At 38.8% G+C, this 26,084-nt stretch overlaps 1 protein-coding gene across 1 annotated transcript in view; it reads left to right on the top strand.

Moving 5' to 3' along the window:
- zswim6 (zinc finger, SWIM-type containing 6) overlaps window positions 1-21,106 on the top strand; it is a 49,073-nt gene extending 27,967 nt beyond the window's left edge. The window contains exons 5-14 of the mRNA XM_031734331.2: window positions 3,183-3,362; window positions 4,386-4,562; window positions 4,660-4,806; window positions 5,904-6,044; window positions 8,219-8,479; window positions 10,506-10,641; window positions 12,385-12,542; window positions 14,822-14,985; window positions 15,090-15,171; window positions 17,596-21,106. Coding sequence (XP_031590191.2) covers window positions 3,183-3,362; window positions 4,386-4,562; window positions 4,660-4,806; window positions 5,904-6,044; window positions 8,219-8,479; window positions 10,506-10,641; window positions 12,385-12,542; window positions 14,822-14,985; window positions 15,090-15,171; window positions 17,596-18,461 — 2,312 coding nt within the window. The 3' untranslated portion in view covers window positions 18,462-21,106. The remainder of the gene's footprint in view (window positions 1-3,182; window positions 3,363-4,385; window positions 4,563-4,659; window positions 4,807-5,903; window positions 6,045-8,218; window positions 8,480-10,505; window positions 10,642-12,384; window positions 12,543-14,821; window positions 14,986-15,089; window positions 15,172-17,595) is intronic.
- Window positions 21,107-26,084: the final 4,978 nt, after the last annotated feature.

The following is a 26,084-nucleotide window of genomic DNA, read 5'->3' on the forward strand; positions in this document are numbered from 1 at the left end:
CCAGCTGTCTTTTTCTTATGATACTCTTAACACTTAGGTGTCCTATTGTTTATTACTATTTATTACAGAAATAAATTTTGAAATTCTGAGATTCAAAATCTTGCAAGATAAAGAATGTGAAATCCTTTGTATTCATCCGCCGCTAGTTTTTATACATTTATGTGAGGAATAAGCTTATTTACTGGGTTATTCTTAATGAATTGAAGAAAATTAACAAACATACAGGAAATCCTCAAATCGCAGGCAAGACCATAAAATATAAATATGTATTCAATATCTAAATGTCTAAAGCTAAGCCAGTGTGGACCCTGCCTGAAACCTGATTTTTTTTTTCTATTCTCTAGCAGGGGGAAACTCCTCTGTTTGCAAAAAGAACTCTTGCTATGTAGAAGTCTATAGAAAAATAACTCTTTGTCTCCCCTACTCTATGACCTCAGTAAACACTTTCCTGATAAGTTTATTATCTCAATCAGTAGTTTTACGTCTTATTGAATACAGTGTCATATGAATTTTGTAAATTATGCTCCAGGATAAAGCAAGTGACATCCTGTTTAAAAAAAACCCAAACAAACAAAAACACAAAAAACAAATCAAATCAAGACTGATGTGATGGTCCATTTGAGGCCTCATAACAGGAGTTTGCTGATAGGTGACATCAGGATTCGCCCATCTTTTATATACAGTCTATGGCTGATTCCAATCGCTTGTCCCAGATGGTGACTTTTCCTTTTGCAGAAACAGACCAAAAACGAAACAAAACCAGCTAGACCCAAATGACACATTTGCTTGTAATCAACGACAACTCAGATTTCCCTTAAAAACAAACTCAAAATCCTGTTTTCATGAACATTTAAGTCCTTGATAAAAATTCTAATATTAAATCTTAAATCTTAAATCTTAATGTTTTACTTATTTCCCCATCTTCTGTTTTCTTTCCTTCCCCTGTGTGTTGCTGTTGAAGATTCTTTCTCTGCATTTCGTCACTCACGTGTGACGTCGCCCTGCTGTTTTCCCTCCTCCGTGTTGTCCTTGGTGCAGCCCTAACAAAGAGACAGAGGATAAAGCCTGTCTCCTCCTTCCCCTTCCCCCTCATTGTGAGCCTCCCTCCGTCCCTCCTGTATTCACTTCATCCCTCCTTCCCCTCACCACTTGTCTTCTCTTTTTATTTGGACATCTTTTTTTTCTTCAATTTCATTTTGCCCTAACATATTCATTATTCCCTTCATCCTTCTTCAGCCTCTTTGAGTGTGTGTGTGTGTGTGTGTGTGTGTGTGTGTGTGTGTGTGTGTGTGTGTGTTATTTTTTCACCACTGTCTTCATGGTTTTAGCCAACAGTGCAATTAATCTCTCAATTGTTTATGGAGCTGCAACAATTAGTTGAGTAATACAGCATCAGGAATTGAATTGGCATAATCACTTACTAAAATGACCATGCTTGGACTGTTCAGAACGAATTGGCACTTTCTCTGATTTGGTTACAACAACAATAAGAATATTTCCTGCTGTCTTATCAATTCAGGTTTCCGCTTTGATTGCTTAGTCCATAACATAAAAATATATCCATCTGTTTGGTGCTTTCATCAAAGAGTTGAATAATAATATGTAAAATGCTGGTCCAAAACTCTCTTTCAACTGTGTTATTTTTTTGTTTGTTTGGAAAAAAGCCTTTTTTTTGTTCCAGTTTTTTAGCTTTCCTTGATCTAGTATTACAGCAAACTGATTCTTGACTTGACGTTACAAGCCTATAGACTGTATATCGAAGATGGACAGTGTCATGGTCCTGGGCCACGTTGGCCCAGTATTCTTAGTTTTCATGTGTTTTGTACTGTTCTTTATGCCATGGTTCCTAGGTTCTGTTAAGATGTCCCTTATTTTGGTTACCCCCTGTGTGCTCCTCTGTGTATCTGTGAGCCCTCGTTTCCCCTCGTGTTTCATTCCATGTCTCCCCAGCCCGCTACGCCTGTGCTTTCCCCGTGCTCTCCTGTCCTCTCTCTCCTCCTGTCTGCACCTCTGTACTTCCTGTTTTACTTTGACAGTCTCCCGTCAGTGTCGCGTTTCTCCTGCCATGTCTTGTTACGATTATCTGTGTCAGCTGTGTTCCCCGTGTGTCCCCACTTCCCTCGTTAACCCTCTGTGTATTTATGTGCATGTCTCTCTCAGTTCAGTGTCGCTTCGTCGCGTCTCTTTCCGAACCTGTGTGCCTTCCGTGTTCCTCGGTCTTCTGTTAGCATTCCCAGTTTAGTTCTGTTTCATTGTATAGCCTGCAATAAAGCAGTGATTTTGAGTTCAGTTCCTGTCTCCGTGAGTTTTGCGGTTGGGTCCTCATCTGCCTCCACACAGCGAGTTCATGACAGACAGAGCCTAATCATCTGTAGGATTCACCTTTATTCTTTTGGTTGTTGGTGTTAGTTTTTCCAGAGCTAGAAATAACCATATTTAGAGAAGCCTATGATGTACTTAATTATTATCTAATGCTGACAAGCTGGCAGCAAGCTGCACTGATAAACTAAAACGTATACAAATATATCCACACAGGCATGGATAGCTGCTGATTAGCACTTAGCGGTCAAAGCATAGACAGATAACTTCATTAAATGCTATAATCTGCTATAATGCTATAATTTACATGAAAAGGTGCAGGTGAGGCTACTAGCTACACTTGCCAGTGTCGGCATATCCATCAGTCAAAGTAGTCACCTCAAATTTTAAGCTTTATCAGTATCAAAAAGGGTAAGTTATTAAAACAAAAACACCTCTCTGATGTTTTGTAACGGGAAATTAGCTGTAGAGACAAAAACTGAAATTTGCTGTCTGAATTTAACAGGGGAGGTAAATGGTCTGCTTTTGCAGCCAGCCTCAAGTGGCCATTAGAGGAACTGCAGATCCTTTCTTGAATTTCTTTTTATTGGCACTTCCATGTTTGCTTCATTTTTTAGCCCCTAAGGTTGCCGGTTCAACTGAGCACAAAACAATCTCATGATTTATAAACCAGTATAATCAACAGTTTTTAATCAATAATGAAAGTATTGGCTAGCAGCAGCCCTCAATTATTTAACAAGTTAACATGAGGCTACAAAACTTTATGGGTTATTAAATTCCATTTCATTCTGTTCTCTTGCTGTAAGTCTCAGAAGAGGAGAGCAAAGTTTGTAAGTGTAATATATCTGGATGTGTGTGTGCAGGGGCCCTGTGGATGTGCATCGTGCTGAACCCCCACTGCAAACCTGAGCAGAAGGCTTTCTGGCTACGACAGCTTCGCAGGTGGAACAGCGTGGACGTTTGCCCCTTGGAGGATGGTAACCATAGTAGCGAACTGACCAATCTCACCAACGTTCTGCCCCAAGGCCCTGCTGGTAACCCAGGTGAGATGACACCAGGTGGAAATATGTCTTTCTATTGTTTTATTTCCAGATGCTCTCCTGCCTCACATCATGTCTTTCTCCAATCTCCAGCAGCACTGCCCCTCCCGCCTCCTCTGCCCCCCAAAAGAAAAAAAAAAATCAAGTCTCCTTTCAATCTCAGCGGCTGCGAGCCTTATTACCTTTTTACTAATAGAATGATCCCAATAACACATTTGAGGTCCTGAAGCTTTTTCTGGCTCTATTCTCTCCTCAGCTTTAGCTAAATCGGAGGAAAAGAGAAATGAATGTTTCTTTCAGGCAGTAATAAAAATGTTTCAAATGAGCTGAAAGGACCTTTTATTACTGCTGAGATTTTTGCCTGTAACAGCGCTGCACTTATGTTACTGACCTTTTTTTCAGTTCAACTTATTCAACTTATTCATTATACATTTTGTCACTCTTATTCTTTGTCTTTTTCATATACACTCCCAATCAATAAATTGAATGCTCAAAAAAATGTTTTCTCTCACTCCCATTTCTTTTTGTTGCGTGTTGAAGCTCTACTTGGAACCTTGTTAAGATCCAACCATGCAAAATATGATTTTTTTTTGTGCCATTTTTCAAGTAATCTTGAAACTTGAATCTTTTGTATTCAGCTTTTGTTGCACTTTGGGAAATCTAAGACTGGAAATATAACTGTGTCACGAAAATGAAACCATCCATCAGGACTTTTGTACCAGGCTGTAAACATGCCTTTTAACTCCTGGTCATTTTAACCCCTGATCATTCCAAAATTAATCAAATCAAAAAAAAAGTTTGCGCTTGACCTTAGAGTCAGCCTCAGGTGGCCATAAGAGGAACCCGAAGGGAACCTGTATCATGTAGGCTTCAAATAAATTTCTCAGATGGAAATGTAATTAATAAATGCTTTGCCTTTATCATCAAACTATGTTGATTAAATAGTCTAATTAGGCACACAAAATAAACCACCACACTCCACTACCTCGCAGCTTGACGTTTAAAAACATTTGACGTCTCTCACAGACTCGCTGACTCGGCCTCACCGGACGGTCTTCACGCGAGCCATCGAGGCCTGCGACCTGCACTGGCAGGACCCCCACCTGCAAAACATCATCACGGAGGACCACTACACCAACTACTGCTACCATGAGAACCTCGACTCGTCCCTCTTCGACACCCGAGGGTGGCCCTTATGGCATGGTGAGAGAGAAGAGTTGTGGTTAGAGATAACAAGAAATAAATGTAGAAAAAAAAAAGGCAGAAGGAACACAAATGAAATAACTTCTCCTTCCCACAGAGCACGTCCCTACAGCGTGTGCCCGAGTGGATGCCCTGAGATCACACGGTTACCCCAAAGAAGCGCTCAGGCTGGCCATCACCATCGTCAACACACTGCGGCGGCAGCAGAAGAAACAGCTGGAGCTCTTTCGTTCCCACAAAAAAGGTCCGTGTACTCTCCTTTAATGTGCTCTTTAGTTTTGCTTTCCTACTTTTAATCAGTGCCCTCCAAAGTCTGTTTTCATTTTACTGCTGTATTATCTGTATACACAACATCTGTTCACCCGTGAAGAACATCCTCACTTGCTTTTATTTAGGTTTCCCTCTTACAGGAACTTGACCGGTCAAGCACGTATGGAACAAATGCAAAGACATTATTTTGCATTGAACTAAAGCGCGAATGTTCACGCATCTTTACAAACAGCCATCTGTTCGGTTGCTCTTGTTTTTGTTTTTTTGTTTGTTTTTCTTGTTAAGGTTATTGGTGTTATCTGACTGTATAATTCAAATTTGGGCTTGAACATTCATGAGGAACATTTATTTGGGAGATAGTCATTCTGAGTGAAGAATGGGGGAAAAAACTCAATTACTGGGTTTGTGGAGCCCTGTGGGTCAGTTAAAGTTCTCTATGAAAAACTGGTCTAACATAAATAGGTGCTTTTTATTAACTGTAAATCATGCAAAATTATGCCAACAGAGCTGTAGAATAAAAATACAGACCTAGAAATTTGCATGTGTGGATTAAGTGGAACTGCATCTTGGAGACCTTTACCACAGGTTATTTGTTTTTTGTGCTTTTCTGGAGTAGATTAAGGTGTCTCTGCGTATCTGTATCTATATATTCCTATCTATGTATTCCTTCAATGACACTGACACCATGGCTCTGTGGGGATCACACCATCTGTTGCTGGAGACCCTTTTTAGATTTGCATACAAGCTGTATTTAGTTTTCTGTGACACTTTCTATCAGTTTAACACCAGACTGTCAACAGTTCATTAATAGTAATTTACGACCATGAAAGATTATTTAATATGCAGGAATTTATATCCCACTCTGTTCTGGTGCAAATATAAAAAAAAACAACAATATAAAAACAACAGGAAATGTGTGGTAGAAATGTGTGCAGGCTTAAGTCAGTTAAATAGTATGCCCTGTATGAGATACATGGATGTTTTAGGCTTATTCAGCATCATGACATGGTCTTCCTAGCCTGCTTAAACAAATGTTTTAAACTAATACTTAGTGTCTTTGTGTTACTGCAGAGCTGCTAAACAGAGGAATTACATCAGTCACCAACCTGGAAGGATGGGTGGGCCACCCTCTGGACCCCATCGGCACTCTTTTCAGCACCCTCATGGAGACGGGGAGGGGCAGCGAGGAGGGAACTCTACTTGATTTCTCAGGTGCGTGCAGATGAACACATAGCTGTAGAATCGCTCACATCCTCTGGTGCCAAAATTCTTTCTGAAGAGGGGTGCCTTTGTTTGCTCTAATTCTTTTGTGAGATATTTTCATACTATGTCCTTTTTTTTGGACAGTTGATAATATGTATGGAAGATGTGTGTTTGCTGAAATTACCTAGAGAACCCAACAAGGCACAGATTTTTAAGAGGTAATAGGGCGAAAGTATGGTGAGTCACTGATGAGCTTTAACATTTTATTGGATTTTGTAATGTTACCATAGGATGCAAAGTCAAAGAAGTGTAGTGGTAATAGAAAGTACAATATTGTCCTCTGAATGCAATGATATAGAAATATACAGTAGCTGAAAATGAAAATACTCAAGTGATTATGTATGTATGGTTGCTTTCCTTTGCTGCAGATGTTACACACACACACACACACACACACACACACACACACACACACACACACACACACACACACACACACACACACACACACACACAGACACACACACTCATTTTCCAGAGTGTGCCTCCAACATTTACACTGCAGTGATTGTATCTTCTCTGTCAGAGCTGCAGGCCCTCAGGTCGCAATCAGCACAAATGACACAGACATGCTGATTGGCCTCCAGTCATCCTCCAATAACAGCTCATGAATAAGAAATGCAGCAGGAAAAACACTCCAATTAAAATGCATTAATTATGCAGGGAGCTCAGCGAGACGAATTTCAGCGTACTGCAGCCAGAACAGACGTCACATTAGCACTCGGTTTTGCTTGTAAAGAACAGTTTATTCAGGAACTGCTCAGGGCCCTTCATTTTTATGTTCTAGATTTAATTATAAATACATAACCCTGATTTTATACACCATCAATCTACAATGAATTCTTAATGAAAACTGAAATCTCCTTATTAAAAGAAGTTTTCAGAGACTTAATTCAGTACTTTGTAGAGGTACCATTAGCTGCAGTTATGTAATTGTGTCATGTTGGAAAAGCCTCCGCAGGCTTTTCCTGTCGATGGTGAAGGTCTCCAAGATGCAGCACCTAGATTTGGGCAGTTCTTCCCATTTTGTTTTCTACCTCTTGTCAGGCTTGGCAGGATGGGATGGCAAGCATCTGAACTGCTGAGTTTTCCAAAGGTAGTCTGTGGGGTGTTGGCTGAGACACTCAACTTCAGCCCTGAAGACTTGTCCTGAGACCATTCCATTATTATCTTCGCCAGTTTAGATTCTTGTTTTGCTGAAAGCTGAACTGTAGTCCCAGTCTTTGGTCTCTGGAGGGGGTTTTCTTCAAGAAATTCTCTGTTTGGCTGCACATGGCTCTTAGTCCTAACTGATCTCCCTTTCCCTTTTCCCCTTCTTAGAAGCACCACCACAGCAGGAAGCTACTGCCACCATCCTTCAATTAGCTGTCTTTTTTCCTCGTGTTCTCTCAGCCCTTTATTGTACAGTTTGTTAAGCTCTTAGCAGTCATAAATATTTCGCTCAGACTTACTTTCATCCAGCTGTTTTACTGTAAAGGTCTAATTGGTGCAGTGCTGTTGAGTTGGTTTGCATGTTTTCCTTCTCTGCAGAGGGCTTCTCTGTTTAGATGGATGATGAACTCTATGAAAAGATTCGATGGTATCAAAGCACCAACTATAAAGATAAATAGTTTGATACCAAAGTGTTTGGTATCATACATACACTGCTCATACACATTTCAGCTGTGGTGGTTTGCATCGAGACTCTGGGACCTTTACTTAGGAAAGGTTTATTGAGTGTAGATTGATGGGTAAAAATTGTCAATATGAGTTCAAGAAGTGAAGGAACTTTTTATAGTGAATATAAGGGATTTTTTTTTTTTTTTTGGGGGGGGGAAGGTTTTCAATTAAACCTGTGCTATTTATAACTGAGAGTGTGTGTGTGTGTGTGTGTGTGTGTGTGCTCATTAGGGACTGTCAATTCTCCTGGGATAAACTGTAAGGTCTGCCAAGACATCATTAAACCATTAAAACACATGATTACCATCAGGAGAGTACACAGTGAGGAAAATGGAACACGAGAATGAACAAACAGATCAGTAGATTTATCAATACTCAGCTCAATCTGCACCCCAAAGGGTACATTGTCCTTGCTAAGTCATCTCTCACCCTGTCCTCCTCCCACCTCTCTCTCTTACCCTCAGGCTCGCTGGGTTCAGGCAGATGGACGGAGCATCCGGTTTTCCCAGCGCAGCGTTTCTTGGAAGAAGGAGAGTCTTTCCTGTCGTTGGCCGTGGAGACAGCTCTCATTGGACTGGGGCAGCAGAGAGTGATGCCAGACGGCCTTTACGCTCAGGAGAAAGTGTGTCGCAATGAAGAGCAGCTATTGGGCAAGCTTCAAGAAATTGATTTAAACGACATGCTGGTGAAGATCTTCCGGAAGCAAGCTGTCTTACTGCTAGAGGGTGAGTTGGACCCAACTTTAACAACATTAAGCTGCTTTTTCGAACAGTGAGCCACTGCTGTAATACGTTGTTTTTGTTTTTTTTAATTGAGTAAGTTCTTCTCCCAAAATACAGATATATATTTTTTTAATAGATTGCACAATGCTACTTAGTGAGATTTTGTTGCCTTTGGACTGGACCAGGCAAGCAAAAACAGCCTCTATGCCAAGCTAAGCTAGCCTGCAACCCTCTAGCATCTTTTACCCTACACATTAGGTTAAAAGTTGAGATGCACTCTTCGTGAATGTGAATGTTTTGGCAATGTTGGGCTGAATGACTACAAAACATTGATCTTTAAAAGTGAAAAATTCAAGAAGAAGGTTCCTCGTTCAAATCTCATGGTCAATGGGTTTCGTCCAGGATATTAAGTGTCCTAAATATGACCTTGTTTTTACTGAAGAAAATCCAAAATAATTGTGCATCAAATTCTTTGAACCTGGACTCAGGTTAATAAAGAAATGGCAAGATTTCCCAAATTGCTGTTCACCACCTTTTCATAATGATGTGCATGAAAAGGTGGTGGGAAGAAAATTTCCATTTCACACCCTGACCCACAGACAGCTTAAAGAACAGACTCAGTGTGTACAGGGTTGTTAACTCTGTGTACTTTGCAGGTTCTGTGCTGTACATGTACGTTTACACTTTGTTTGGAGTCCCGTATTTACAATTGTGGACTTGTTTGCATTGTCAGTCTGTTGTCACTGTGTTTGTATGTTTTTTAGGGCTCTAGTTTTCCTGCCAATATGGCTTTTGCACACCATGGTTTATTGGGTAAAATTATTCACTGTCCCTATATTATGAAAAAAATGTTAACACAAAATAATCTTGTGATATTCTACTCTATTCTATTGTCAGCAAAAGCCTACTAAAAGCTGACATTTCCTGTGCCAGAAAGTTCCGCTGTTCTCCAAAAGCATATTAAAAGCATATCCATGAGTCAACACTGTTGGATTGTGTGACATGATCTTTCTTTGCTATGGACACACATTGTAGTCTGTTTTAGTTTACTTCTCACGTACAGCAGAAGAAACCTAACTCACTGTTGTTTTTAGTACTTTCATGCGAATTGTTTTTAGATTCCAGGTTAAGATGTTAAAAGGCGTAATTTCTAATAGAAAACTAAACTTTCACTCAAAACCATAATCTGCCCGAAGTACCAAATGTACATTCATTTACAGTTAAAAATGGTTTATTTATTTTAGTGTAGAAAAACCTGTTCCCAGGTGATCTGAGAATTTAAAAATGAAACTACATAATTGTGATTTTCTTTTTCTTTTTTAAAAAAAAGACTTGAATACGAAGTAAAAACCAGTGAGCTTTGAGTGTGTGAGTGAAAAAAGGCTTATTATATATTCCACAAAGAATAGGGCAGTTATCCACTGACAGCTGCAAGGCTTAAAAAAGTGAAGGAAATAATCATTTTAATATATATTATCAAAGTCTGTAAATCTTTATTTCTTTTACTACATTTTAACTCTTTTATTTATAAAGTATAAAGAAATAAAGCATGAGAAAATTGAGACTGACCCCAGTATTTCTCTTAAATCCAATAACTTCTTTAATTTAACTGAATTATTGTCTTAGAAAAAAACAATATTGAAACTAATAGAAGCGATTATATTAAATAAGCCCTTTTTGTGCCACCACACCAGCACTTTTCCTAGAAGCTGTTTAATTTTCTTTAGAACTACATGCATGTTGACATGTTTCAGGATGTCCTCTTGCACAGTTTAAAAGCAAGATGTTTCTGCTTTCTGTTTCACCAACACAGTGATCAACCCTCTGATACAGAGCTGACTCACACACTTCGGCTTTACTTTGTGGGTTTAATCAGCACTATCAAGCTTGTTAACATCAGGCTGGGAAACAATCTGGTACACAGGGTTACCACCCAGTCATATGTGAAGCTCTTCTCTGCACTCATCTGTATTCACGTCGACTCTTTACAGACTGAACTGATCCATGTGTTGTGTCTTGTTTCTTCCAGCTGGTCCTTACAGTGGTCTGGGGGAAATACTCTACAGAGAGAGTGTCCCCATGCACACTTTTGCCAAGTTTCTGTTCACCTCCCTGCTACCTCACGATGCCGAACTGGCATATAGAATTGCACTGAGGGCTATGAGGTGAGTTCCATGCTGTCTATCTTTAAATGTAGTTTAAATATAGACATGAGAAAACATCACAAGAAAACCAACAACATTCTGAAAACAGGATGTTTCACTTTCCAGTTGATTGTTTTTGAATGGATAGACAAGGTGACAGTTCAAGGTCATTTCCTTTATCTCCTGTCTTTTATTTTTCCCCACCTCCAAACTATATCGTCTTAGGACCTAATTCTAAATATCCTGTATGGAAAAGTACTCATGTGATTTCAGTGGCAGTACAACAACCACTGAGAACATGATTTTTAAAAAGGACAGAATACTAGTATCCACGACTGATACAGTACCTTTTGTACTTGTATAACATCAGTGATAAAGGTACTTATTGTAAGTTCCTGAAGCTGTTAACAGAATGTGAACAAACCACCAAAGTGACCTAAAAGAAATTAAAAAAATTACAAAAAAAATCTGTTTATTGTGTTGAAGCCATATCAACTGAAGCTGACTGAGGGCGTGTTGTGTTATAAGGGCTTGTGTACAAAATGGTATTTTGTACCACAGGCTGATGCAGTAAGTCAACGTCACCTTTATTTAACTGAGGAAGTCATAAAAATTACAATACATGATTCATATTTCTATATTAAGCCTACGTTAGTAGCCACCATTTATACTTGTACAGCATGTGCCTGCACATAAGAAAGTGTACGTCAGGTTGAAGTGTAACTTTAGAAAGGTTTGTGGTTATTACCTACAGAATTACTGCAGAAACGTGACTCTTAAATTATTTAAAATGACGGGCCAACAAAAGGCAAAATCTCTTGAGGAAATGAAGCTAGCAAAAAAGAAACAAAAAATATTTTATCTATAAATCATAGTAAAAAATAGACGTTCAGATTAGGCAAGACGAAATGGCTGAGAAACTAAAAAAACATGCAGACAGTGGAGCTAAGCTAACATTTTCAGGCGATCATTTTCATTCAGACTTCCTTCATGTTAGAAGGAAGTAAGTTGGGGGGTTAATGATGGCGGTCCATCATCCAAGTCATCCTCTAGACATTCACTAAAGAGGATCAGTTTTAGTCTGCATGCCTGAAAGAGAAAGGAAAATGTGCATTTACATAAAGACAGATTAAGGCTGGAATTTTAACACCACCTCCTAGTATAACCTGCCTCTCTGCCCGCTTTAAGTCTCCGCTGGTTCATGATGCAGAGATGGAAAAAGAAGAGAGGCAGACTGAGGAGTTATCTGGGACACTGTTTAATGATAAAACCTCCTTTTGCTGGAATATTCACTGAATAATTCAAGAATGCTGAGGAGGAGTTTTAGAAAATGTGTGAATAATAAATACACACTGTTGGTTTGCTTCTAGACCACCACGGGAACCTTTATTTCGTCTTGTTTAAATTAAACTTCTCTGATTTTTATATTATGTAAATCGATCAGACTTTTTTTCCCCCCCAGACCTAAAAACAAAAGATGATTATAAAAGTACATCAGCTCTATCTGGGTAGAACATCTCTGTGGTTTGGCTGAAAAGGAACAGTTATTTTTAAATCCATCCTTTTCTCAGTGTTCATAGCCTGAGGCAAAGATCCACCTGAGCTCAGGTGTGCGGACACGCACTGAAAAACTATTGATTGATCCTGTAAGTGGAACATTACACTCTGATAACTTGTTTACCTCCATGAAGTGTTCTTCTGAGAGGTCACATCTCTTCCTGTCTAATAAAGAACTAATACAATTTTTTTTCCATCTGCGCTCAGGTTGCCGGTCCTGGAGTCCACAAACCCCTCTAGTGACTTGTCTCGGCCTCACCACATAGTGTCCGTGGTGCCCAACCGATACCCTCGCTGGTTCACTCTAAGCCACATAGAGACTCAACAGTGTGAACTGGCCTCCACGATGCTCACTGCTGCTAAAGGTACACAAACGTACATTGACTCAAAATTGGAAAAGTGCATTTTGAGGTATTTTATGATCATACAGAATTATATATACAGAAAACAGATCTCAAGGCAAGATAGGTATGATGAGGCAGAGAAATACCTGATATTCATGATAACCATCAAATTTCAAAATGAAACATCAATACTGTCAGTAACGCACATATGAAAAAATATTATCTTTTATTTCACAGTCCTGCAATATAGGGGAAATTACTACTACTATTTATTGTAGAGTTCAGGTAGATGACTCCATCAAACACACCCCTACACCACCCCAGCATCCACCTGTAGGCTTTGGGGTGATGTTTATTCATCATGCAACACACAAATACAGGTTAAACAGCAAAAGGAAAAACTTTATTGACTGTCAAAAGAATCCAAAAGTGACCCAAAACCAATAAGTAAAACAAAAGGGGCCACTTGACGCACATGGAATGAGGGAGAAGAAATGGCTGATTTTGAGAAAGTGTGCGCCCAAAGGGAGGATATGGTAATCAGATAGGTGAAAACACTGAAACACAGAAAAGCACTGAAGGCAGGGCCAATGCAAAAAACAGGGGAAAAAGAACAACAAAACAGCACCAAAAAACCAACCAACCTTGAAAGTTAAACAGGAAGTAACCAAAACCAAACCAAACATCTAAACACAAAGGCAGGAAACAATAAAGACTAAAGAAGATGATCGAGTAGAAGACAGAAGGAATGGGAAGAAAAAGAAGAAATGTTTAAAATCTAAAAACTGATACCATGGAAACGATGGAAACCTTTTTTTTTCCACAATAAATTGTGAAGTGAAAATCTGATACCGTGACAGCCCTAATATCGCTCTGATGGTAATATCCTTTATGCTGCTTATCACCAATTTCAGTACTTCCCCACAGTATGTGGGAATTATTTTCAATGATAAAATGAATTAAATTAGAACAGCCTCAACCAGGATAAACAGGAAATTGGATGGAAGGCACAGTGAGCTGAGGAGATGCTGCATCTACTCAGGCTGATGGTGTCAACTTAGACTTCTCAAAAAAAACTGAACAGCCTCCTGTCAGAGCAATCTCGCCTTTAGTTTAGAGGTATTTAATGTTTTCTGACATGTGCGACCACATACAAGACTAAAGTTAATCTTACTACCTATGGCAAGCGAGAGAAACTATTTTGGGGGAAAAAAAAACAAAACTTGCAGGTACCCAGGACATGTAAGAGCTAGAGTACCCTCAAAATAAATTAGTTTCTGATTACATCTGAAGGGAAAGTGTTTTTAGCTGCTTCAAAGCACCACATGGAAAGAAGGTGCAAAAAGCCTGTCACCCTAAATAGTTGTTAGGAGGATAATTGTGTCAAACTGAGCTGCATGCAAACAATACACAATTCAGGTCACACTTTCTGCTGTGTTCACCCATTTACATTAATTAAGATTTTACTTTAAATATCCTTTGGAAATGTGTGATCAAAGCACATGAAAAACAGAAACATAGTGTTGAACAGGCAATAAATGTTCAAATACTGCAAGTCTTGCTTGAAGGCATTTATTCAGTAAAGAACTTTGCACACCGGAGCAGCTGCTGTGTGAAGTGGGAATGTTGAAATGTTTGTTCAGGAACGTTACCAAAAATGTAGAAAGTTTAAAAGATGTGACACTGGATGTACTTGGCAGAAGAAGGCAATTGAAACTACCCAGGTATTATTAGAGGGCCTGGTGACATTATGTATTTTGTATATGTATATGATCTTATCAGGCACATGGATTTGGTTTAAGAGTACTACCTGGGATTGACGAGGGGCAGCCAATCAGAAAGAAGAAAGAAAGCAAGTTAGCTTAAGGGGCGGTGACTAAAACCTCTCATTTCAGAGAGTGTAGGGTGCAGGGATAGAGGGAATTTTTTAAAAACGAGTATATAAAAGAGTGGATGGAAATAAAAAAAGATTCCCTTTAAATAACTTTTTATTCGATGGGCTAGCTAGACAAAGGGATATATCGCAAAATGTTTATGTTTTGGTAACAACAAGATTGTCTTAGTAGCAATTTTCTGAAGTGCATTTATATTAGGGTCATACTTCCAGACACTTTCAGAATTGGTCTGTCTAGTTCTTGTGATACGCTTGTTTCTGTAACATAACATCAGACGTTTGTGTGGATATAAACGAGTCGCATTTTGTAAAAATTTAAAATGAATCCAATAAACCAGATTCCATAGAGAAGATGATAGTGACTTTGCTTCATTGTCTCCATTTGCTTTGTTTGATGTGTTACCAGGTGATGCTCGCAAGCTAGAAACTGTGTTAGAGTCGATCCAGAAGAACATCCACTCCTCCTCCCACATCTTTAAACTGGCCCAGGATGCCTTCAAAATCGCCACTCTCATGGACAGCCTGCCTGACCTCACGCTGCTCAAGGTTTCCCTGGAGCTGGGCCTTCAGGTAGGAAGGAACACACACACACACACACACACACACACACACACACACACACACACACACACAGAGTTTCCATTGTGCAGACTTTAATTTTGTGTTTTGTAAAGGTGATGAGGATGACCCTGTCTACACTGAACTGGCGTCGGAGAGAGATGGTGCGCTGGCTTGTCACCTGTGCTACTGAAGTTGGTGAGTTTTTCATACCAGAGGAAATCGTGGCACACACCCTCTTTACAGTGCTAATCGTGTCAGAGGTGTCAGTGGTGTCTTTTTATATAAATTGTGTTTCTGCATATTATAGCCTGGATATTAATATCATCTAATGGTGAAATATTTGGATAAAAACGTATATGTACCATGCACAAGTTTAAGAGTGAGAGCATTGCAGCAGTGTTAGTGTGACTTTTTTTTTTATTTGTTAAGATTAACAAATAAAACAAATAAAATAAGATAAACATTAGCATGGAGACTGGCATGATATTGGTTCAGTTCCTCAGTTGGTAAAAAAACACACGGCTGTCCCGTGTCACAGTAGACACCTGGACTAGTAAAATATATTTAGCACTTCTAGTGCTAAATAAGAGACTAAAAGAGTACTTCTTTTTTCTTTTCTTCTTTTTCAGCTAAAGTAAATTTAGGTCAATAATTCTTAATTTCACCCTTACATAAAGTAATTGTTACAAGATTACTGCCAATAAAAAAAATGGCCCCTTACCATTACAGTATGAAGTACTGAGAAAACTAATTGAGTACCTTTGTGTAGACAAAATTAACACTCCTTTGCATTTAGCTTGTCACTGTTTGCTAAATGTACATTAGGTGTGCTTAGGAATGTTGTCCTATTCTTGTCTGATATGAGATTGTATGTTCTCAGCAGTCAGGTTTTTATTTGTTTATTTATTTTTTGTCATGTTTCTTGTTTCATGATGGGCTAAATGTTTTCAGTTGGTGAAAAGTCTGAACTGTAGACATGCCAGTTCTGCACCTGGAGTCTTCTACTACAAAGCCATACTGTTGGAACAGATGCCCCATGCAGTTTAACATGGTGTTGCTGAAAGATGCATGGCTTTTCCTGAAAAAGATGTCATCTGGATGGGAGCACATGTTGCTCTAAAACCTGTATACACCTTTCAGCATTGATGGTGCTTTTCCATATATGCAACATGCCAGTTCCGCTCATTCACAGAGGAAATGGGGTTGTGAAAGCTGGTTGTTTAGAGTTGTAACATGGGTATCATTCTTTGCCTAAACTGCTTTGGAGCTGTTGTGGTGCTAATTAAATTATGGCCTTTAGATGCTGACAAAAAAGTATCAGTTGGGCACAAAAAGTGTGAAAAGCACAATATAAAGGCCATCTTGTTTGTTCCCCTGCCACCTATGAGACAGAATCATCCCAAATCTTGGTCATGCAATAACATCTAATCGGTTATGCGACTTAAAAAGTAACAGGTTGTATCTGAATACTTTAACATACCATAACACAGTCAACACTGTCTAGTAATTAAACTAAAATTATGTTTGGAAGGAACAGCCAATCAGAAGAGAGTTGACTTCAAGGAGGATTGGCCTTAAAGCGTGGACTTAAAACAGGAGTCCAAGACATGAAGTTGGAGAAGAGTATCATTTATGTTATGCTGTTATCAGGAGTAACCGGCAATAAACTGACTGTTTTTTTTTTAAGCACACTGTTTATTTCAGTTCTTACACTGCTGCTATGCTTGTGGTTAAATTTTGTATAAAGTACAATGCAGTTCAGTTTGTCTTTCCATTGCACCAGAGTCTACTCATACATGTGTAGAAAAGCTCGACAGGCCTGCTGTGCCCTGTTTTGGGAAGGGAATAGCAAACAGTTAGCTACAAATAGATTGTAAAGATGTTTGTGCCTGTGAATGCTTAGAGATTTAGGGACTTTTGAGAAACAGCAGGTCAGACTTCTTAAGTGGGTTTTGGAAAGCTCTCTGCAAGGGAGATGGAATGACTGGAAGGTCAGTAATTATGGGAGATTGTGGGCTGTTGGCTGATTAAGTGGGCCTTATGTTTGGCCTTGAATACTGAAACCCAGTGGCTGATTTCCCTGAAGTGGACAGGAAGCTAAGTCCAGAGGGAAGGAGCTCTACAGAGGAAAACCCTCCTTCCAGATGATCTCTTGTGAATGCAGGGGAGTGACAAGGGGACCCTGTTTCTGTGAGCGGACTTTGAATGGATTCATTGAGAAAATGCCAGCCTGGTGATGCAGAGTGGGGGGGCCACATCATATAATGTCAGAGGAATTACCAACAAACTGTCCAATTACAATGTAAAAAGCCTTTTTAACAACTCCAAACACTAATCACATTAAAGGAACCCTGTAGTAGTCATTTTAGATTGCCTTTTAATTTCTGCTTGGATTCGTTCAAGGTTTTTGCATGGAAGGATGGTTAACAAAGTAATGTTTCAGTTTTCAGCATCACTAGATCTCCTGTCTTATAATTGACACTTTACACACTTTTGGTACTAGACTTTCATTGGGAAATATGGTAAATGTAGAGCATACTTAGTGACATTTGCGATTGAAGGCTTCATTTTAAAAACCTCTTAACTGTCAAGCTAAGATTTCTTTTTCTGTCTTTCTAGGTGTGTTTGCTCTGGACAGCATCATGCAGAACTGGTTCACCCTCTTCACCCCCACTGAAGCAACCAGCGTTGTGGCTAGCACTGTCATGTCCAACAGCACTATTGTCCGCCTGCATCTGGACTGCCATCAGCAGGAGAACCTGGCCAACTCTGCCCGCACCTTAGCCCTGCAGTGTGCCATGAAGGACCCCCAAAACTGTGCCCTCTCAGCTTTGACACTCTGTGAAAAGGACCACAATGCCTTTGAAACAGCCTATAAGATTGTACTGGATGCAGCTGCCACTGGAATGAACTACACACAGCTGTTTACAATAGCACGCTACATGGAGCACCGTGGTTATCCAGCAAGGGCATACAAACTAGCAACGTTAGCCATGACTCACCTGAACCTAAGCTACAACCAAGACACACACCCGGCCATTAATGATGTGCTCTGGGCATGTGCTCTCAGCCACTCCCTGGGTAAAAACGAACTGGCAGCCGTCATCCCTCTAGTGGTGAAGAGTGTGAAGTGTGCCACTGTCTTGTCGGACATTTTACGCCGGTGCACTCTTACAACACCAGGTGGCATGGTGGCACTACACAGTCGCAGAAACTCTGGAAAGCTGATGTCTCTGGACAAAACTCCACTCAGGCAGCTACTGGACGCCACAATCGGGGCCTACATCAACACAACGCACTCTCGGCTGACGCACATCAGCCCACGCCACTACAGCGAGTTTATCGAGTTCCTCAGCAAAGCCAGAGAAACATTTCTCATGGCACACGACGGACACATCCAGTTCACACAGTTCATAGACAACCTAAAACAGATATACAAGGGCAAGAAGAAGCTCATGATGCTTGTTCGAGAGAGATTTGGTTAAAAGACGATCATATGACCAAATTGTATTTTTGTTGTTGTTGTTGTTGTTTTGTTAGTTGTCTCCTTTTTTTTTAATCCTTTCTAACTTGAAGTGAAAATCCACCTAAAACAACTTTCATGTGAATCTTATTCCTGTGCTTTAGGACTGCTGGGTCTGATGGATAACGAACACAATTTCTTCGAGGCAAATATTTAAGACTGTGAGGTTAAAACGTTACCAAGCATGATCACACACAGATTCTAGTGTTGGGTAGCCCAAAAGGTTTTAGAGTAAAGTTTAAAATTTGGAGAGGAAAGAAAAAGACTGTAAACCATATGAGCAACACCCGGGGCCAAGACTAAAACAGAGTGTACACACTTTTTTGTTTGGGAGATTTGAGGCTTTTCATACCGGTTCTGTTCTTATCCAGATTTTTTCACCATAAATAGATATACAAATGCACCGAGTCTTTTGTCACATAAATAATTCTGAATGTAGACTTAGTTGCTACTGGTGGATAGCTAATGGCTACACTGTGACTATGTTTGTTCCAAAATAGTTGCTTCTACAACACATACAATTGTGATGCCGGCCAAGACAGTACTGTAAATACAGACACTCCCATCAGGGCTTTAATCAGACCTTATGTAACTTGTAAATCATCTTCACCCCATCGGCAGTAGCTACAACCGTAGTCATAACTGCAGCAAGAGCAATGCCCAAAAGCTTTATCTGCTACTGATTATATTTAGCCTTCGAGAACCAGAGGAAGGAATTTACCTTTAATGGCCACTCATCACCACATCCTGGAGTCAGCGTGGCATCATCATATTAGAGACACAGAAAAGCAACAATTTTTCTTATTTGACAGCATTCTTTTGAAAATGTTTTTAATTATTTAAATAGTTGCCAACTATTATTTTCTGTTGATCCACAGATAGATTAAGTCATTGCATCTCTAATTAAATTTATTACTTTGAACTGCAATATAATCACAAAATTATAGATAACAGCTCCACTAATTCATGATATTGTAGCGCTGAACCATAATTCTTATGAAATGTTTAAAAGATAAGCAGGAATTACATTTTAGAGTTCCTGTTCAGACTGTTCAGGGAGTTCTTCCTTCCCACTGACACCAAGTGTATGATCATGGTAGAGTTCTTTCTCCAATGTTGTAGGGTCTTTTCCTTAAAGCACTTTCAAATGATTGTGGTTTATGATGGCATAAAAAACCAAGTATGCAGCTCAAATGAAATATAAATCCGTTGCTTTTTGGTGTCTTAACAGTACAAGACACTGAAAATCTTGGACTGTTCACCAATACCAAACATTTTTATTTATTTATTTTTTGCTGCTTTCTGATGTTTAGAAGGTACCCCGCTGACCACTGTTAGCATTATGCAGCAGATTTTTTTTTGTTTTTAAATGTAGCTCACATGATTTTTTGTGTCAACACACCAACAAACTTGGCAGTTATCTTTCAAAGGCAGCAAAGAATAAGACCGCTAAGTAACAAACGTAAATGTATAAAGTGTAATGATTTTGCAATGTTGTATGGGGGAAGAAACACTTACCTTCATTTCTAAGAAAACTCCACAGGATACCTTTAATAGACCAGACTTTTTAAACATCACTTTATCTGTGGGAGTGGTGTACACACTGTTTATACATCTGGCCCCTGGTATTGATGTGTCAAAAAAAAAACCCCAAAAACTATGTGTTTAGTTTGCAAAACTGTCACTTTGTTTGAAGATTTTGTGTTTTCCATTACATACAAACGTGAGAGGGTTTTATGCTGAGTATTTCCTGTATTGTCCAGTGGCAAAATGTCTGCCTTGCACTGCTCCTGCTTCCCTCGGCTAATGCTCACAGCCTCAAAGAGAAGACAAATGGCTTTAAACCAAATGGACCATTTGAAGCGACGAGTACCTCTTTTAAAGGATCCAGCTTTACTCTTTCCCCCCAGGCCTCCTCACCCATCTGCTCAAGAAAGGCTCTAAATCCACCATCAAAATTCATTTCGCTGCCATTTCCAGGCTGGTTGTTTTGGCTTTGCAGTGTTGTCGCAAACATTCAGTATGCTTATTTGACGGACACATTTGCCACGATAGCACGACGACAAACCATCTCAGTTCTCGTCCTCGTGGAAACGATGTATATTCTCAGGGATTTCTCCAAAAAAAACGAAACAAACAAACAAAAATAAGCAGAAAAAAGAACAAAAGCATTTTATTGTCCTGTGTATATATGAAAGTATATGTCTCAATATTGAAAAAATGTATATGTTAACTAATTTATGACAGAATATTCTATGTAAGACACAATACTTGAAGCTGCAGTAATTTTGGAAACAAGCGAAAAGCAAAACATATCAGAAGGACTTCTAAACGTTGGCCTGGCATTGCATTACGGGCCCTGTTTGGGCTCTGCAGACATGAAATGAACTGCAGAAAGTGGCCGTCAGGAAGTGGACGTGCAGAGTGGGTATTATCCGGAGCACAGAAGTGTACTGAGGGGTTTTACAAGTCATTGAAGGAGGCAGAGCGGCAGCAACATACAGCTGCCAGCTGCTGCAGTTCTCTCATCGTGGTCAAGTCTGCCTCATTCCACCTTCTGCAGTGACTCGCTCACAAAATGAAGCTTTGCTTTTTCTTCTTTTTTTTTTAAAGTCCATGCCTTTTCTCACATCTCGACTTTGTGCAGGACAGAAAGTTGCTCTGTACAACAGGTCTTGACTGTTCCACTTCATTTTTTAAAAATTAATTTAATTGTAATGTTATTGTCTCTTCCTCTTCAACTTCATGTCTCTAGAATTCCTCACACAAGAACAGCCTTCTTTCTTGCCTTGTCTTAATGCTTTAAAATAACCAAATGGGAGTTCTAACTACCAAACTCTTTTCATACGCAAACTGACCATGATGATGGCCTTTTAGTGTCTTTGATTTGTAGCTGAACTGGCTCTGTATTTTGTGCTTGAAAAGCTCATCTCATCTTCTTCAGTGTCGTCTCTTAGAGGTCTACTAGTAGCTCTTTTGTTTAGAAATGAATGATGCGCCCTTTTATTTATTATATTAGGTAAATGATTGTACAACCATGTCAACATGCTCATGAAGTTAAAACTAAGATTTGATACACTGATCGATTTATTTATGTAACTAAATCACTGTTTTATAAAGTTGTTAATGAATCAACACTTTGCTTTAATTAAATTAGATTTTTGAGAGGAAAATGTCTTTGTGTTTATTATTGCTTTTAAGGTACATATTGTAATTTCCGATTTTTTTTAAATGGCTTATAATCAGCCACTATAGCTATCTTCAGAATGTAAAGAAACACTCCTGTTTATTTCCAAAAGATCTATGTATTGTGTTAAAGAGATATCAACTTAAGTTGAGCTGGGCTTTGGTAAAATACCAGTTTGTAACATAAGATGCCGTAGTATGTCAGTGTCATTTTGACTTTATCGGGAAAGTAGATTTTTAGTTTGGGATAGCTAAAAAATAATATTACAACTTAAACTGGTGCTGCTGAAAGCTTTAGTAAAATTCTGCATAAGGTAATTGCTAAAACAGAGAACCGTAAAATATAATGAACGGCAGAACTGTAAGCTATCATTTTAATAATCCTCTCTCAATTCTTTTAATGCTAAATTAGACAGCACCAAATCATACCAACAGTTGCCTCGAGGCACTTTAATATAGGGCAAAAACCAACAAGAAGATCTCCAGCAGAACCAGGCCAGTGGCTGCCACCTACAGCAATTTAATCATTATATTAAACGCTGTAGGTGGCAGCCACTGATCTTACTGTATAAATGTAACAGGGCTCGGTAGTGGTTCTAAAAGTTTGAACTGCTTCAAACTTTATTTGTGACAAGCACATTAGTTTACCAAAAATGCTAGCTAGCTAGCTGGTACTGCTGGGATGCTATACATTCACAAGCAAACATAAGCCTAAAAAAAAGCTGGCGCTACATGCAGTGATGCTAGTGTAATTCATGTTAGTGCTAATATGTAGTTAGTACAGCTTTTTCTCCAGGGACCAAAAAAACACAGAACTGCTATATGATAAAGCTTATCTAACAATGAATCCAGAAGCTAATAGGAAAAGGAAATTGAATTGAAAAGGAGCTCACCATTTTAAATGTCAGAAAATAATCTGCATTCTTAATTTGACCTTAGTCAAAGGTCAAAGGTCTATAGATTTCTCTTTTTAAATCACAGTTTTTATTTGTGAATCTAAAATTATTTTTTAAAATAACATTTTTGTTCCGAGTTGCTTTTCTCTCTCTGTAAATCTCTTTACAAGTAAAGAGAAGTATTTATTAAATAATTAATTTTTCATTTAGTAATATTCATTACTTCTTCTTTTTATTGTCCATTAAGTTGTTAATTAGTAATACATAATTACAAGACAAAAAAAATGATAATGATAGAAAAAATATTTTCCTACTCTTGACTGACTTCCACAGGATTTTGTTTTACCAATTGCATTAAATGGTTTGTTTATCTGATTAGTTTAAGTCAGCCAGGATGGATACAGAAAGATGGTTTATCCATTCACATGCCAAGCCAACCTGCTGACATAGTCTCTGGGGGCAATGGGCAATTTTTTGAGGCTTCTGGTGGAGCCAGTAGATACCAAGAGTTCCTGTTCCATCTGCCAATACCATGATGAATTAAAATAAATGTAATACATTTAAGTTCTCAGATGCAGACTTTGTGAAAAGTGGTACTACGCAGTCATTTAAGCATTTTGAAAAACTATTTTACAAAGTGGTGAAAGAAAACCCTTTTATTATTAATTATATAAGATCCCTTAATCTTATTTATGTAATAATAAAAAAGTTTTAATAATTAAATATGCTGTGTTATGCCACTTCCTACTTATTTTGAATCTAAATATTTTACTTTATGCGTCATAACTTTTTTTTTTAAAGCTGGGTGCTCATTACTTTGTAGTTTTTACTGTATAAATTTAGTGATATATAATATTTTTATGAATTAAGACAAAATAATGTAATTAATATTATTCTATATAATTAGTGCTTTTACTTTAAAATAAGTACATTGAAGCCTGTACTTGAGTGACCAAAGTTAATTAGGTTCTACCATTGGTCCTAGCCGTGCTCTCAGCTATGGATAGGTGTTGGGCATTGCCAGTTAAACCCCTGGCAGTTTAAAAACTGTTTTACTATGTCTGTCTGGTAAGAAAATCGCACATTTGTAGAATGGAGGTCATTTTATAGGGTAGATTCAAGATTCCTTATTTGTCACATGCATAGCCATACAATACAACACACTGTGAAATGTGTCCTGAACTGCTCCTTGACTGTGCAAAACATTATAAAAAATAAGTAAATTTAAATTAAAAAATTGGAAATTTTAAATTAAAAACTGAAAATGTACATTTGCAAATGGAATGTTAAAGTGCTTTGTCCCATATTAGCACAGCAATGTATTGACAGAGCAGTGCAAGTAGAATAAACAAAATGGCCAAAGTAATTTAACAGAGCAATGTAAACAGTAATATACAACAGTGACCAGAGTAATAAAAGCAGTAGTGAAGCAGTAGTACTCTTCCTGTTCATTCCTGGTCCTCCTCACACATCCTGTGGGGATGATGCCCTTCTATGGCCTTGTCCAGATCTCCTCGTGTAATAACTCCCTCATCGTACCTATCTGTGCTACCAATAGTGACAAGAACACTAGCAGTGGCAAAAATAGAGAAAAATAAGTCAAGGGGGAGAACAGAGAACAATGGGCTGTGGCCATCACCTTCAAAAATCTTCCTTTTTGGGCGGTTAGCTTGTTGTTGTCTCCCCAGTGCATCTATTGTCACTTTCATTTGGATCATAACAGGTGAAATGGCTCAAAGCTTCATAGCTTGACAGATTTATAAGTCTTAAGTTTAACTGATTTTGTGTTATACTCTGATGATAAAGTGTCAGTTTGCATCATATTAAAGCTTACCAAGCCATCCTGGGTATGTCTCCCATAAATTTTTCTTTGTACAAGTGTTATTTATCTTCTACGGAAGCGTAGAGCTGCCACCCAGGCAAAAGAAAATACTTTTCATGTTTGTACAATATACTTTTCATGTTTGAACAATATAATATCACGTTATTACAATATACATAATTATCACGTTCGTACAATATAAATATCACGTTCGTACAATATAAATATTATATTGTACGAACGTGATAATTATGTATATTGTAATAACGTGATATTATGTTGTTCAAACGTGAAAAGTACATTGTACAAACATGATAGTATATTGTACAAACATGAAAAGTATCTTGTTAGAACAATAAACTTTTCACATTATAACGTGATATACTTCTATTTTTCTGTTGCCTGGGTGGCAGCTCTACGCTTCCGTAATCTTCTGAATGTGCCAAAAAAACAAAGAAACATGGAAGCACTTCCCTTCATTATTTACATCTATTTTGGCCTCTGATACAAGGCAGGAGGCTGTAGTAAAGCATCTTTTAACATAATCACATTTTTTTCAAAGAATCTTAAAGAATTAAATGATATAGAATGAGGCTTCAGCATGATCAGAGTAAAAATATACACTAGCTGTTTCTTGAGATTGATTTAGATATTTAAAAAAGAAAAAATAGAAAGAACTGAGAAGTCAGAGAAGAAAAATAGATTGACATGTGTGAGAAGATGACTTCGGGAGTTTTTATTTATCTTTGTGTGAAGAGAGAGGGACTCACAGAAGATAATGGATTACTTGGATCGCAGTTTGTTTTTAATCGTTGATCTTAAGCTCCCTGGGCAGCATCGCTCCTCCAATCTGCTCGTTTCAGACTTCAGTTAGTTTAATGATTATGTGGTGAAAGTTTCTCAACAAACTTCAACTTATTCTGGTCCGGTGTGGTTTTGGACTGGAATTCATTCTCATCTGTTATTCAAAAGAAAATGAGAATGTTTTCTGAATTACTTTGAATATATTAACTTGATCATTTTTTAATAAATCCTCATTTAGTAGTCTGATGATACCTACTCAACAACACTGCAGTAAGTGATGGAGGCCGAGACATGTCCGCCCATCCAGACCACAGGCAGTAAAGATGGGCGGACATGTCTCAGCCTCCATCACTCTCAGCACTGGAGCCCCCCAGGGGTGTGTTCTGAGCCCCCTGCTGTACTCTTTGTACACATATGACTGTGTGGCCACTACCAGCTCCACCACCATCATTAAGTTTGCTGACGACACCGTCGTTGGCCTACCTGAAGGAGATTAGGAATCTGGAGAACTGGTGCCAGAGGAACAACCTCCTTCTAAACATCAGTAAGCCAAAGGAGCTGATAGTGGACTTCAGCACTAAGCAGGAGAGGAACTACCGGACCCCTGTCATCAACGAGTGCCCAGTTGAGAGAGTGGACAGCTTCAAATACCTCGGAGTTCACATCACGCAGGACCTGTCATGGTCCTGTCACATCAACACCGTGGTGAAAAAGGCCCAATAGCGTCTCTACCACCTCAGACGCTTGAGAGACTTCCGAGTGCCCTCCAAGGTGCTCAGGAACTTTTACTCATGCACCATAGAGAGCATCCTGACGGGAAACATCTCAACCTGGTTCGGGAACAGCACCATGCAGGACAGACGAGCTCTACAGAGGG

Source organism: Oreochromis aureus, linkage group 7 (assembly GCF_013358895.1).
Source record: "Oreochromis aureus strain Israel breed Guangdong linkage group 7, ZZ_aureus, whole genome shotgun sequence".
NCBI classification, from domain to species: Eukaryota; Metazoa; Chordata; class Actinopteri; order Cichliformes; family Cichlidae; genus Oreochromis; species Oreochromis aureus.